The sequence below is a fragment of the Sesamum indicum genome, linkage group LG7 (genome assembly GCF_000512975.1).
Source record: "Sesamum indicum cultivar Zhongzhi No. 13 linkage group LG7, S_indicum_v1.0, whole genome shotgun sequence".
NCBI classification, from domain to species: Eukaryota; Viridiplantae; Streptophyta; class Magnoliopsida; order Lamiales; family Pedaliaceae; genus Sesamum; species Sesamum indicum.
In genome coordinates, this window is record NC_026151.1 from 4,736,258 (window position 1) to 4,748,789 (window position 12,532).

General features: G+C 34.4%; 2 protein-coding genes across 2 annotated transcripts; one reads left to right on the top strand and one right to left on the bottom strand.

Moving 5' to 3' along the window:
* LOC105166243 (protein DCL, chloroplastic) lies at positions 1 to 3,069 on the bottom strand. The gene is made up of 3 exons (XM_011085534.2): positions 2,447 to 3,069; positions 1,559 to 1,673; positions 1 to 429 (listed from the first exon to the last, which is right to left on the bottom strand). The coding sequence occupies exons 1-3, from the start codon at positions 2,830 to 2,832 to the stop codon at positions 253 to 255; spliced, it is 678 nt and encodes a 225-aa protein (XP_011083836.1). The 5' UTR covers positions 2,833 to 3,069; the 3' UTR covers positions 1 to 252.
* LOC105166318 (glutamate receptor 2.7-like) lies at positions 6,155 to 12,258 on the top strand. The gene is made up of 5 exons (XM_011085625.2): positions 6,155 to 6,462; positions 8,578 to 9,833; positions 10,309 to 10,627; positions 11,080 to 11,477; positions 11,762 to 12,258. Exons 1-5 carry the CDS (start codon positions 6,189 to 6,191, stop codon positions 12,134 to 12,136), a joined length of 2,622 nt encoding a protein of 873 aa, XP_011083927.1. The 5' UTR covers positions 6,155 to 6,188; the 3' UTR covers positions 12,137 to 12,258.

Here is a 12,532-nt window from a genome sequence, read left to right on the forward strand (position 1 = left end):
TGCAGCAGAAAGGATATTGCATAGTTTTATCAAACAATTGAATGCTGAGGTTTAAACATTTGTAATCCGGCTGAGCTTTTCTGAGGATAATAATGTTTTATTTCTCCCCTGCATAAGCTACATGAGTTCTGATCATGGGCTCTACCTAATATAAGGAGCTTTGGAACAAATGAGGTGAGACACCAAGGAAAATAGGAAAAGAAAATTCTTGGCACCAATGCATAACCAAGCTCTGATTCACAAAATTTACCTTCAGTCACTACGTCTTTGTCTCCTAAAATGCTTGTGAATAAAGCTGTCCGCATATAGAGGATAGGTTTTTCTTATTAAACCCTCCATGCATTTCCAGTATGAGAAATCTACCAACTCTCCATCCTCGCGAACTATGAATAGACATCTTGAGTTATTAAAATTAGGATGGTACCCAATCTGCGAAGCAGAAACAAGAAACATTCAGCAATTAGCTATTGGACTGATAATTAAAAGATACATCAATGCATATACGGGTAAAGGGCAGCTTCACTTGAATACATATGTCTGCTTAGACATGTTTATTCTTTGTGAGCTGGCTTCCATGATGAATCAACTAACATATGCAAAGCTGCAGATCTAATATACACGATTCGACATAAATTGTTTTCTTTTAAATAATTTTATTTGGTTTTATTGTATTTGCAGTTTAGCTTTCAAGTTGCTATGTATGCTCCTATCATGTCCTTGCCAACTGTAATAATTCATTGCCCCTGCGGAAAGGTATGCCTCAGTGATCTGGGCAGGCAGGAAAGTAGCTGCCGTGGCAATCAAAATACACATTTCTAGATATACAATTGAGCTCCAAATGCATACTTTCAGACACAAAGGTTCCTGTTCATAAATAGTGAATAATTGAATGTAAGTCTAAAATAGTTCTTCTCATACAATTCCCCGCAAATAATGACGTTTCCAGCCAATATGTTGGTTAACATTTTCCTTGTGTTTGTGCTATCATCCACACATTTGGCCCGAGTAATTTACACCATGCAACTTCGTAAGAGATGAAGCTAACGTATAATTTGCCATCAGGAACTATTAATGTTCCAAACAAGGGCTTATCTGAGATATTCACGCCTTGCAACACATCACCGGACAAAACAAGATTGCCATACAGGAAATACTACAACATTTATAACAAGTGGATTCCTTCATGTGAAATTTACTAATGGTCTTCTATTTGTTATACAGGATCTGTATTGTTATATGCTGAAGGTGATCTACTAGGGTTCAGTACACACTATTTCACAGAAGTTTCAGCACTGGAATTCTTTCTCTACTCATGCACAATGAAGCTATCTTCAAGGTTTAATGGTTCTAAACCAGGAAAACTTCAAAGTTGGTTTAGAGAGATTTTAACTTCTCTCCCCCTAAGGCTTCCCTTGGAAAAAGTTAAAACTGTGAGAAGACTGATAAAGGACCCTTTGAAATATAAAAGAGAATAAAAGGCTACAGAACTATCACGACCACAGAGAGAGAGAGAGAGAGAGAGAGAGAGAGAGAGAGAGAGAGAGAATGAGGGAGGTACTGTGATGTAATCAACTCCACTACCAATCTTCTTTTCACAATCGGGATGATATGGCAGCAATCTTTCCAGAATTGTTCTCTCATGTTCAGGACTCAACCTATCACCACTTTCATACCTGCGGGAAAAAAATGAATAAAATGTGTAAGTCAACCAACATGTGTTTACCTTTAAACCACCTCACATTACTTGTCATACATACAAAACCGGTATTCGGGCTTTTGCATTCTTCAAGAAGTCAGACCGCCTCATATAATGCTAACAGGGCTTTTGCATTCTTGAAGAAGTCAGACCGCCCTCATATAATGCTAACAAAATTAAAACCAGATCCAAACTTTTGTCAATATCACGATTCAAACTTTGTGATCCTCTAAACTAAAACCTGAATTCTACCAGAAGTCCTTGAAAGACAAATAAAGCCTATGCGATCACCAAAATATCTCAATCTTGGTTCACACACACACATCCAGGTTAAGAAACACAAATTTTCCCCTTTGTTCCATAAATAAGGGGATCCGTAGTCCTAATTCTAACCCACTTGGAGATCTCATACAGATATTAACATTTAGCAAATCATGCATCCAACATGTTCAGCAGCAAAACAGCTTTTCTGGCAACACTTTAGTAACTGAACCAGTATATTCCTCGCTGCTTTTAATTCGTTGTTTGCTTATTGCATTTAAAAGACAGTAACATTGTTCTTGATTATCTAGTAGTAAACGATCGCTGCATCTGAAGCGGAACTCGACCAATGACTCAAACTTCCATGTTATATGTTTCTATATCCCTTCAAAATCTAGTAAAACATGTCAGAGTGGCGAGTGAATACATTATACAAACATACCCAATTAAACACAAGAATTCGAAAAATGAAACAAAGGGGGAGCTTACTCTCCAGAGTGAAGAATCATTCGAACAAAGCCAACAAGGGGCACAGTGTCTCCTAGAATCTGGTCCTCCCAATCCACCCACGTCCCACCATCTCCACCCTTCGGCTCGCTCCCCTCGCCACCCAAATACTCCTTCACCGACTCTTCGCCGTCGAGAGCGGCAGGCGACGACACCACCGGCTTCCTTAACAAATTCTCGCCATACACAGTCGTCTCCCGGCTGCTCCGAACCACCCCCCGGCCATCCAACCCGGCCTTTATTGCGCAGAATCGGGTTTTGTATAATGGAAAAGATATTGAAAAGGGGAACAAGATTAGGTTTCTTGAGATGGGTTTTCTCTGGAACGAACGAGTGGTTGCCCAACTTGGAGAAGCAATTGAAGCCATTACAATCTAACAATGCGATACAGTAAAAGCAGTATACTTTATATGGTATAATTATACCCCAAATTCAAGAAACATAATCATTTTCGTGATCGTTATGGAACGCGAAGACAGTTTACATCCACTCTGCAGCACTGCGTTTGGCAGTTGAAGAGCAGAGGAGATAGACAGAAATGCAGGGCTAGTGTGCTACGATCCTTCGTTTGGCGGGCTGGTGTTTGGGCAACGACCGGAGGCTCAATTGGGCTTGGAACAAAAATGACCTACTTTCATAGATTTTTATGTGAAATGGACTCTTCAAAAATGAACTTTGTAAAATCTAAAAAAATTTACATTTTTTTTTCAAAAAAAAAAAGAAAAAAGAAATAGCAGCTCTTAATTTATTTTTAAAATTTGGATAAATTACACTTATTTCCTTGAACTTAAATTTAATTACACAAACATTCTAAAAAAAATTTGAACCGATAGGTACACCCTCTAAGGGGGTGTTAATGTATATATTTCAGAAAATGTTTGTGTAAAATCTCATTTACTGAATGGGGGAATATATTTATAATTTGGGTTAATTACACTTAGATCCTTTCTGAAAATACACAATTACACTTTTTTTCAAAGAAATTTTAAAATTAAATTTACATTCCATCCGAAAATTCACTATTTAACCTGACCTCTTTTCATAAAAATTTGGACAAAAAATTCTAACCTTAGCGAAAAATTACATAATTTTTAATTAAATAAAGGAAAAAATATCATGATGTTAAGCTCACTCCATATATGTACATACATTTTCCCTTTATAAGTAGAAATATTTATATGAAAATATTAAATAAGGGGCAAAATTAAAATTTTATGTAATTATTTTTGTTATTCACTACAAGAAAATATAGTACTAATGACAAACTATCATGTGACTATTTTGAAGTTGTCATTAAAAATATATATTAAGTGACAATAATTTTGATCTTGTCACTGTATAATTATTAGTGACAAAAATTGTACCTAAAATTATCACTGAAAACAAGTAGTGATATAACTATATGACAACTATTATTTGTTGTCACTAGATTATCACTATACATGAGTCACTAATTGTATTTAGCGACAACTTTGAGTACGTTATTTTGTCACTAAGTCTTACTAATAATAATTTTAACAAAATAATAGTAATTATTAAAACCATGAAAATTATTATTGTGACAAAATAAACATTCTTGTTACTAAATATATATAATTAGTGACGATATCAGAATTTTTCACTGATTGTTTTTGTCACGAACTTTTTGTTTTTTTTTTTGTAGTGATTTTAGTATTTTCTATTCAAATTTTAACGGAACGAGATCAGTTGTAAATAGAGAATTTCAGAGAATGTGTAACTGTAATTTCATAACTTCCTTGGGAAGAAAGTATAATTTCGCATTTTTATCTATCCTTAGGGATAGTCAACGTAATTTACCTTTAAAATTATGAAGAATTTCTCCAAAAATTAGTTGCAAATATATATAGTATATTTATACTAAATATCTATAGTAAATATTAAGGGGAGATGTCTAAGTAATAATTATCTTGGTTGTCGAATGTGTACAGACTAAAATGTCCGTATATGTATATAATAATTTCTCCATAAAAAAATAATTCATTTAATTAATGGAATTTTACTGTAAGTTATACAGATTTAAAGTTAATTTATTTTATTGGTGTCGATTAGTTATTCATATTTTTTTATTTAATTAAATAAATATAATAAAAATTCAGTAAAAAAATACACAAAAACGATCTTGATATAGGGGGCCACATCGGACCGTCTTGAACTCGAGTATGTACGGTCTCGTGAGAATTAACCATGATCATCTCTTCCTAGCTATTTTGCAAGTACCAATCTCCTTGTCTTCTTCCTTGGACAAGTAAACAGGTCTTAATTTCTAGAAATTCAACTACACAATTAAATTCCAACCCTAACTAGTGCAAGTGGATTGGTTCCAACCTTCCTGGCTTCTAACTTCTCTCACATCTAGAATTAAAAATAAATATAAAAACAAATATATGTTTTAATTAGGACAAAATTTATATGGTTCAATCACCTAACCAACTCTGTCTGCATTTGACATTAATTAGTCAAAAATAAGGATTCATTGACTTTCAACTGTCTGGTTTATTAGCAAATATATGCAAATTAGTTGAACATCTGTAATACTCTTAATAAGGGCAATTAGTATTTCTCGTCTTGTAATTTAGAGTTTTTTTTATTTTTGATCTCATTGATTATAAAATTATCATTTTTGGTCTTGTAATTTCTAAAAAGTAGTATTTTTTATCTCGTGATATATTTTGGTTTGATAATTTAACAAAAAATATCACGTGCTCAACATATGGCCGTTAGAATTTTTACTTTTTTTAGTTCCACTGTTTACGGGATTCTCACTTATAACTTTCAATAATAGCAGTTTTGGTCCCATGCACTTAACTGTCACGAGATAAAAGATACTACTTTTTAAAAGTTACGGGATAAAAAATGAGAATTCCGTAATCAATGGAATCAAAAGTGAAGAGACCACAGTTACCGGACGGAAAATAATATTTCTCTTATTGGAAAAAATACGGGCAACCCTTTTCTGTGATACTGCAAATGAGTAAATTACCTTCTGTGAAAAAAAAAACAGCAATTTTACTCCCCTGAATTTTTTAAAAATACAGTAACTTACCTTCCGTATTTTTTAAGATGAAGCAATCTGACCTTCCTATTTTGGGAGATAAATTGCTTCATTTTAAAAAACACAAGAAAGTCTATTGTTATTTTTTTTATAGGAATAATTTGTCAATTTACAATATTACAGGGACAAATTGCATTAAACCCCTTCTCCTACTAATCGATACAATTTGTTGTGTCATTCGATATATTAAAATACCGAAAGTGATAGTTTTAAATAAAAAATAGATATTATACACCAAACTAGCCATGTTCATAAATGTTGAATCGTGCTGCCTTTTTATTGTAAGACGTCAACCTGACTATATACATATTTTTAGTCTTGCATCTTCACTCAAAACTTTCCAGGAAAACATATATATATGAGTGGCTGCGTGGATACGAAAACGACGTAATTCGTTGATTTTCAGTCCAATTCTTTTAAGCTAGCTCAAGAGTCACTCCAAGCAATATCAAGGAATGCGCGATGGATCCAAGTCAGTATATAGTTTAAAAATAAAGACAAAAATATTGAGTTTGAATAAGTCGTTCCAACATTGGAATATATCCATGTAATTACGTAGTAATAAGTGATGAAACTGATGGGGTGGTGGGTCCTAAATTTCTTTCATTAATGTCCCTGGAGGCAGGAGGAGGACATGACTGATCAGTCCTCATGAATATCCAGCTCCACTTGTTCTTGTTCTTCCTTTGCTTCGTGCTGGTGGAATCAGAAACGACAGCGTCGATAAGGAAAGAATGTCGGCAGAAGCAGCAGCATCATCATCGGCCCACGATGAGCATCGGGGTTGTGATTGATGAGAGTTGTCGAGTGGGCAAAGAGCAGAAGATAGCCATGGAATTGGCTGTTGCTGATTTTCGTCCTTGTCTGAACCTGGTTTTGCACCCAAGACCTTCGCATGGGAGCTCAGCTCCTGCTGCTTCTGCGGGTACGTAATTCCTATTTTTCGACTTTTCAAAAGGTTGGAATGCGACTCTCTTTCCTCCTCAATTGCACGGAATGCAACTAAGAAGTGATTTCCAACTTGCTGTCGGTTATAGCATGTTATTTTTGTGTGCATATAATAAATAATAAAAAAAATACAAATAAATTCCTGATATTACAAATGAGCAAATTACTTCCTATGATTTTTTTAGCAATATATCTTTTTGTGTTTTTTAAAATGCAACAATTTATCCTCTGTATATTTTTAAAATTGGATGTCCCATGTTTTTGCTGCCTAATTTCAGACAACAAGATGAACCAAGAAAATGATGAGTGTCGAGACAAAAAAAAAAATAATTCTTACGGACACCTTTGTAGAAGTGGGAGTAGGGTTGATTCCTTAGGGATTAGCTTCAAGTCGATTCCTTCAAAAATAAAAATAGTAGGGGGAGGGTTTGACTGTAAGAAGAACAAAAATTAAATTAAACTAGAGAGATAATGAAATTAAAAGAGATAAATTAAGAGAAGACTTTTTCGGTTAAGATCGGGTTCATGCTTGATTCCATTGGTTGATCATCGATGCAAATATGACACTCGTTTAAATAAATAAACCAGTTATAGTCATTGGTACGACCAAACGACCTCATCTTTCTTTACCTTTTCGTTAGTTAAGGTAAGATTGTTGGCTAAATCCCTAATCAATGAACAATCCTGGGAACGTCCACAAGATTTAATCCATCAACAACATTAAGAATTAGAAACGCCTGATTCTAACTAACAAATTCCTACGAGGATAATTCATTTAAGTTAGATCATGCATGCTCCATAATATTATTAACTATTTTGACATAATCAATCATGTTATGTTGCTACTAATTATTGAACTAAATAAATAATTATACGGATTTGTAAAGTTCAATTAGCAAAGTAAATCTTTTTATTTTTGTGGTTAATTATTACACTAACTCAAACCTAAATTTTGACATTTTCAACAAGTTGACTTTGTAAATGCTAATATTGTCGAACACATATATATGTAGTCTACGCAGCTCATAACTTGACAAATGATACTTTTCTGTAACAAATTAAATATTGTTATTATTTATTTAGAATTATAAAAAATTATGTCAAAAACTAATTGTAGGTATCAAATGAGAGTCATACAAACAAACGTAAAAAGTATAATAATTATAAAAATATTAATTATCATCAAACAGGATGTCGAAATTTATTGTAAATTATGAAAGTGTTTGCGAGCGCTTTAGAAAAGTGCTTTCCAACTTCTGATTCCCGAAAAGTACTTTTGAAGTGTTTGGGATGCCAACTTCTGTTTCTAAAACGGCTAAGAAAAGTGCTTTTAGGCCAAAAGTTAGAAGCACCTCAATTTTATTTTAGTTGCTTTACTTATCATAATAATTTTAATTCAACTTTATTATTTTTATTTTACTTTTAAAATTATATATTTAATGTAGCACCCCCAATATTATAACAAACTTCAATTTAATTCATTCAAGTTTTATTATATTCCAATTATGACCTATACTTTATTTACTAATCACTAAGTTTCATAAGGATTTATCAATTAATCCTATAATTACTATTATAATCTTTGGGGCGTCACATTTAAAGTTGAAATTGGAATCTTCATAATTTGAATAATTTAGCAATATTTTATTTGCTATAATATCTATTATTTCGTTCACATATTATTATTTGATTAAACACATTTTTTGTAGTATTTGTAAGAAATAAAATAAAATATGCTAATCGAAATAGAATTTATTATTTTTTGTGAAAAAATAATTATTATTGATAAAAAATAAGTAAAATAATATGCCAAAAATAGTATCTTTTTAACACATAGGGATAAAATAATTTTTAATTAATTAAATTTATTTTAGAAGTGATTTTTCTCCAAATATTATCCAATTTAACTTATATCTGCTTTTTAGTTTTTCAATGAACAATACCCACTTTTGATTCCGCTAAAACTCTCAATTTTTTCAACGAAAATCACTTTTATAAAAGCAGAAATTTTTACAAACACTCCTTATATAAATCAAATAATATAGTAATTATATCTCAAAAATTCCCTTATACATTTTCCCTGTATTTTCAGCAATTGATCTTATCAGCCACAATCAAGTCGATACCATTCTTGGAACAGTAACACAGCAAGAAGCCACCATACTCTCAGAACTCAAGACATCCATGGCCAGAAGCACTCCCATCATTTCCCTTTCTCCGGTAGCCTTTCCTCCTCAAGAAATGGTACAAAAACCGCCATCTGTTATCCAAATAACTAGCCCAATCACCTACCAAATGCAATGCATAGCTGCAATCGTCGGCCGTTTCAGGTGGAGAAATGTGGTGTTGATACATGAGCAAGAAAGCAGCTTCTCTGAAGATTCAAGTCTCTTCACTCTCCTCTTGGGCTCACTACGGGCCGTTGATTCGTCCATTGAGCATCACTTGTCTTTCCCTCGTATCTCTTCTCTGCTAGATCCCAAAGCAGTTGTTGAAGAAGAGCTGAAGAAGCTCAGAAGTAGGAGTGGTAGAATTTTCGTGGTTGCTCCGTCGTCTATGGACTTTGCAGTGATCTTGTTTGAGAAGGCTAAGGGGTTAGGAATGATGACAAAAGGCTACGTGTGGATTGTATCAGATGAGATTGCTAATCTTCTTGATTCTGTTGATTTGTCGGTCATACTTAATATGCAAGGAGTTCTTGGTTTGAAGACGGACTATGCAGACACCACCGATTACTACAAAGAGTTCAAATCCAAATTCAGAAGAAAATACAGGGAAAAGCATCCAACAGAAGAAGAGAATTCGTCCCCGAGTGTGTATTCTTTACGTGCTTATGATGCAGTTTCAGCCCTTGTCAAGGCTTTCCAGAACTCAGAAGGCATAAAGATTAATTCCACAGAACTAATGCATCATGTTTCATCGAGCAACTTTCAAGGCCTCAGTGGTGAAATAAGATTAAAAAATGGTTTACTTTCACATAAGCCCATTTTTCGGATTGTTAACGTGATTGGTAAGAGCTACAGAGAAGTAACCATGTGGTCACCGGAGTTTGGTTTCTTGGGGGAACTTATAAGTTCTATCTACTGGCCAGGCGGTGAGCGAACCATCCCAAAGGGATGGACTATGGGAAGCAATGAGAAGCCTCTGAAGGTAGGGGTTCCTGCCAAAGGTGCATTTAATCAGTTTGTGAAAGTTGCATATGATCAAGGCCATAACCAGACTCAAATCAGTGGATTTTCAATCGAGGTTTTCGAAGCTGCCATTAAACAACTGCCTTACAATCTCGATTACGTGTTTGTCCCGTATTATGGTTCGTATGACGAAATGGTGGCTGAAGTTCACAACAAGGTATGGCGTAAGAGGTTGTTTGTAATAGCTTCTACTTTTGTGCATGGTATGAATTGTAAAAAGATTTCTACGTTCAGATGTAGTAAGCTAGGGAATATTTGAAACGTGGGGAGAACTGAAGTTAGAGTATTTGAGAAAACATCTTAATACGGACAATTTTACAAATAAACTACAAGTTAGTAGGAAACATATAACTTTTATTTTAAATCAACTTAATTTAAGCAGTTTAAAAGCATAAATTTGTAGACCAAAAACCTTTTTTTAGCTTATTTTTCAATTATAGAAAGATGATAAACGCTTAAAATAAGCTCATGGAAACACCCCTACAGTCTTCTAAGACTTAGTACAACAAGAAAACAGCTATGTTGCAGACGTCTTTAGACTTTTTCACTTTCAAGACCTCTAGAACATAGGCCAGTTGACTTGTGAAAAAATGGTAATACAGCCCTTACTTTTGTTTTGAACATGTCGACAGAGTCTGGATGCAGCAGTAGGTGATACAGAAATAATGGCGGATCGATACGTGTACGCTGAGTTTTCACAACCCTACATCGAATCAGGGCTGGTGATGTTAGTGACAGCAAAACCACGGCTAAAAGAATCGAGGTTCATAGCGTTAAGTGCCTTCACCAAGAAGATGTGGATCCAACTTGCAGGGTTGAGCATGTCAACAGGAGCTATCATCTGGCTAAGTGAATATGCAACAGGCAATGAGCAGTTCGCCAACAACTCATTCCTTCAACTCATTGGCTCCGTCCTATGGCTTTCAATCACAATTATCTCCTTCTCACAGAGTATGTCTCAGCTTCAATCTTACTACTATTTAAGATTAAACAAAATATTATATACATGATTTCAAATTAAACAAACGGTCTTGTAACTATTACGGTGGAAGTGACCTGAGTTGAGTCGGACACATTATTATTCAAATATGAGAATTTTTAACCATCTTGAAATAGTGTGCAAGAGAGTTTTTCCATTAATTATTGAATCTTAAACGAGCTTTGATCGAGTTCGTGTAGGTTGATATTTTCAAATTTATTTTTATGATTCTTTGACTAATCAAAATCGAATTTGAGCTGAGATTCAACTTATTGAAAGAAAGTGTGTTTAAACTTGATTTATTGAGTTTAAGAAATTAAGTCCAAACGAAGCTTTTGCATTGAACATTTGGTAGTTCGATCAAATTTTCAGCCGTAAGCTCGGTGTCTTGATCTAGGCCTACGACGCTGCCCTTTGTATGCAGGAGAAAATATCAGGAATGGTACATCTAAGCTTGTGTTGGCAGCGTGGATATCTATAGTTTTTGTTGTGGGAGCAAGTTTTACCGCAGTCTTGAGTTCAATGATGACAGTGCCAAGGCTCCAACCATCAATCCTGGACATAGATCATCTTCGGAACACAAATGCTGTCGTTGGATGCAACGGGAACTCCTTCATCGTACGGTATCTAATAGATGTTTTACATTTCAAGCAAGAAAATGTCCAAAGAATCTACTCCATCAACGACTACCCGAGAGCTTTTGAAACTGGGGAGATCAAAGCTGCTTTCTTCGTCGCCCCACACGCGAAAGTGTTTCTTGCGACGTATTGCAAAGGCTACACCATCTCAGGGCCTAGTATCAAACTAGGTGGTTTTGGCTTTGTAAGATTTAATTCTTGTTTCCAGGCAATTTTTGTGCTTTTTATAGTCGTAATGTTAAATACAACAACGCCCATGTGAAAATACCAATAGACAAAAACAACCCTGAAAAGAAAAGAAAAAAAAAAAGAAGGCAAAAATACGACCCCCTAACGTCGAAGACATGAGCTTCTAGGGCCATGTTGCCTTTTTTAGGTTAATTACATCAACAGCTCTTAAGATTAGATCAAATTACTTAAATATTTTATATTTTTTATATTTCACCATTTCCAGTGCTTCGTTCTCAGGTTTTCCCGAAGGGCTCACCGTTGGCAGTTGATATTTCAGAAGCAATACTCAAATTAACACAGAGCGGACACGTAAATACGTTAGAGAAAAACATGCTTTATCCTTCAAATTGCACATCATCAACCAACAGTGATGAAGCAGATGACATGAAACTAGGCCCTGAGCCCTTCTCCGGTCTGTTCCAGGTTTTAGGTGGAATCATAGGAGTTGCATTCTTCATCTCGGTCATTCGTTTGGTGAGAACGAAGAGGATTAGCATTCATGATCTACTGCAAAGAGCACTGATAGTGAAGAGGATTTGTATGCGGGCTTCGTCCGTGCTCGCTGAATGCTACATAAGGTTTCGTTGGCATTCGGAAGGCAGCCAATCGTAGGTAGATATGAAAACTATAATCCTCACGAGTATATTATACTTGTAATGTGATTGTTGTACAATATAAGGACACTCACCGATCATATAACAAATGTATTAATATTCTCAATGTGATTAGTTTTGTGCTATTTAATCTGATTTGGATAAGAATTTTTTTCAATAGATATATAATTGTATGTACAATAGTTACTTGTACAGAATGATCATATCAAGTTGTAATTAAATTAAGAACAATTTTCCTGCCTGTTGAATTGGGCAGTTGTAGTATCTACGGAATGCTTTTGCAAAAGCACAGAAACTATAGTTAGAATACGAGGAAAACTCTTATTTTTATAGTAGTTGTTTGTCTATAGCAATATGCATGATTGGTATGTATATATAGAATTAAGTACGAATA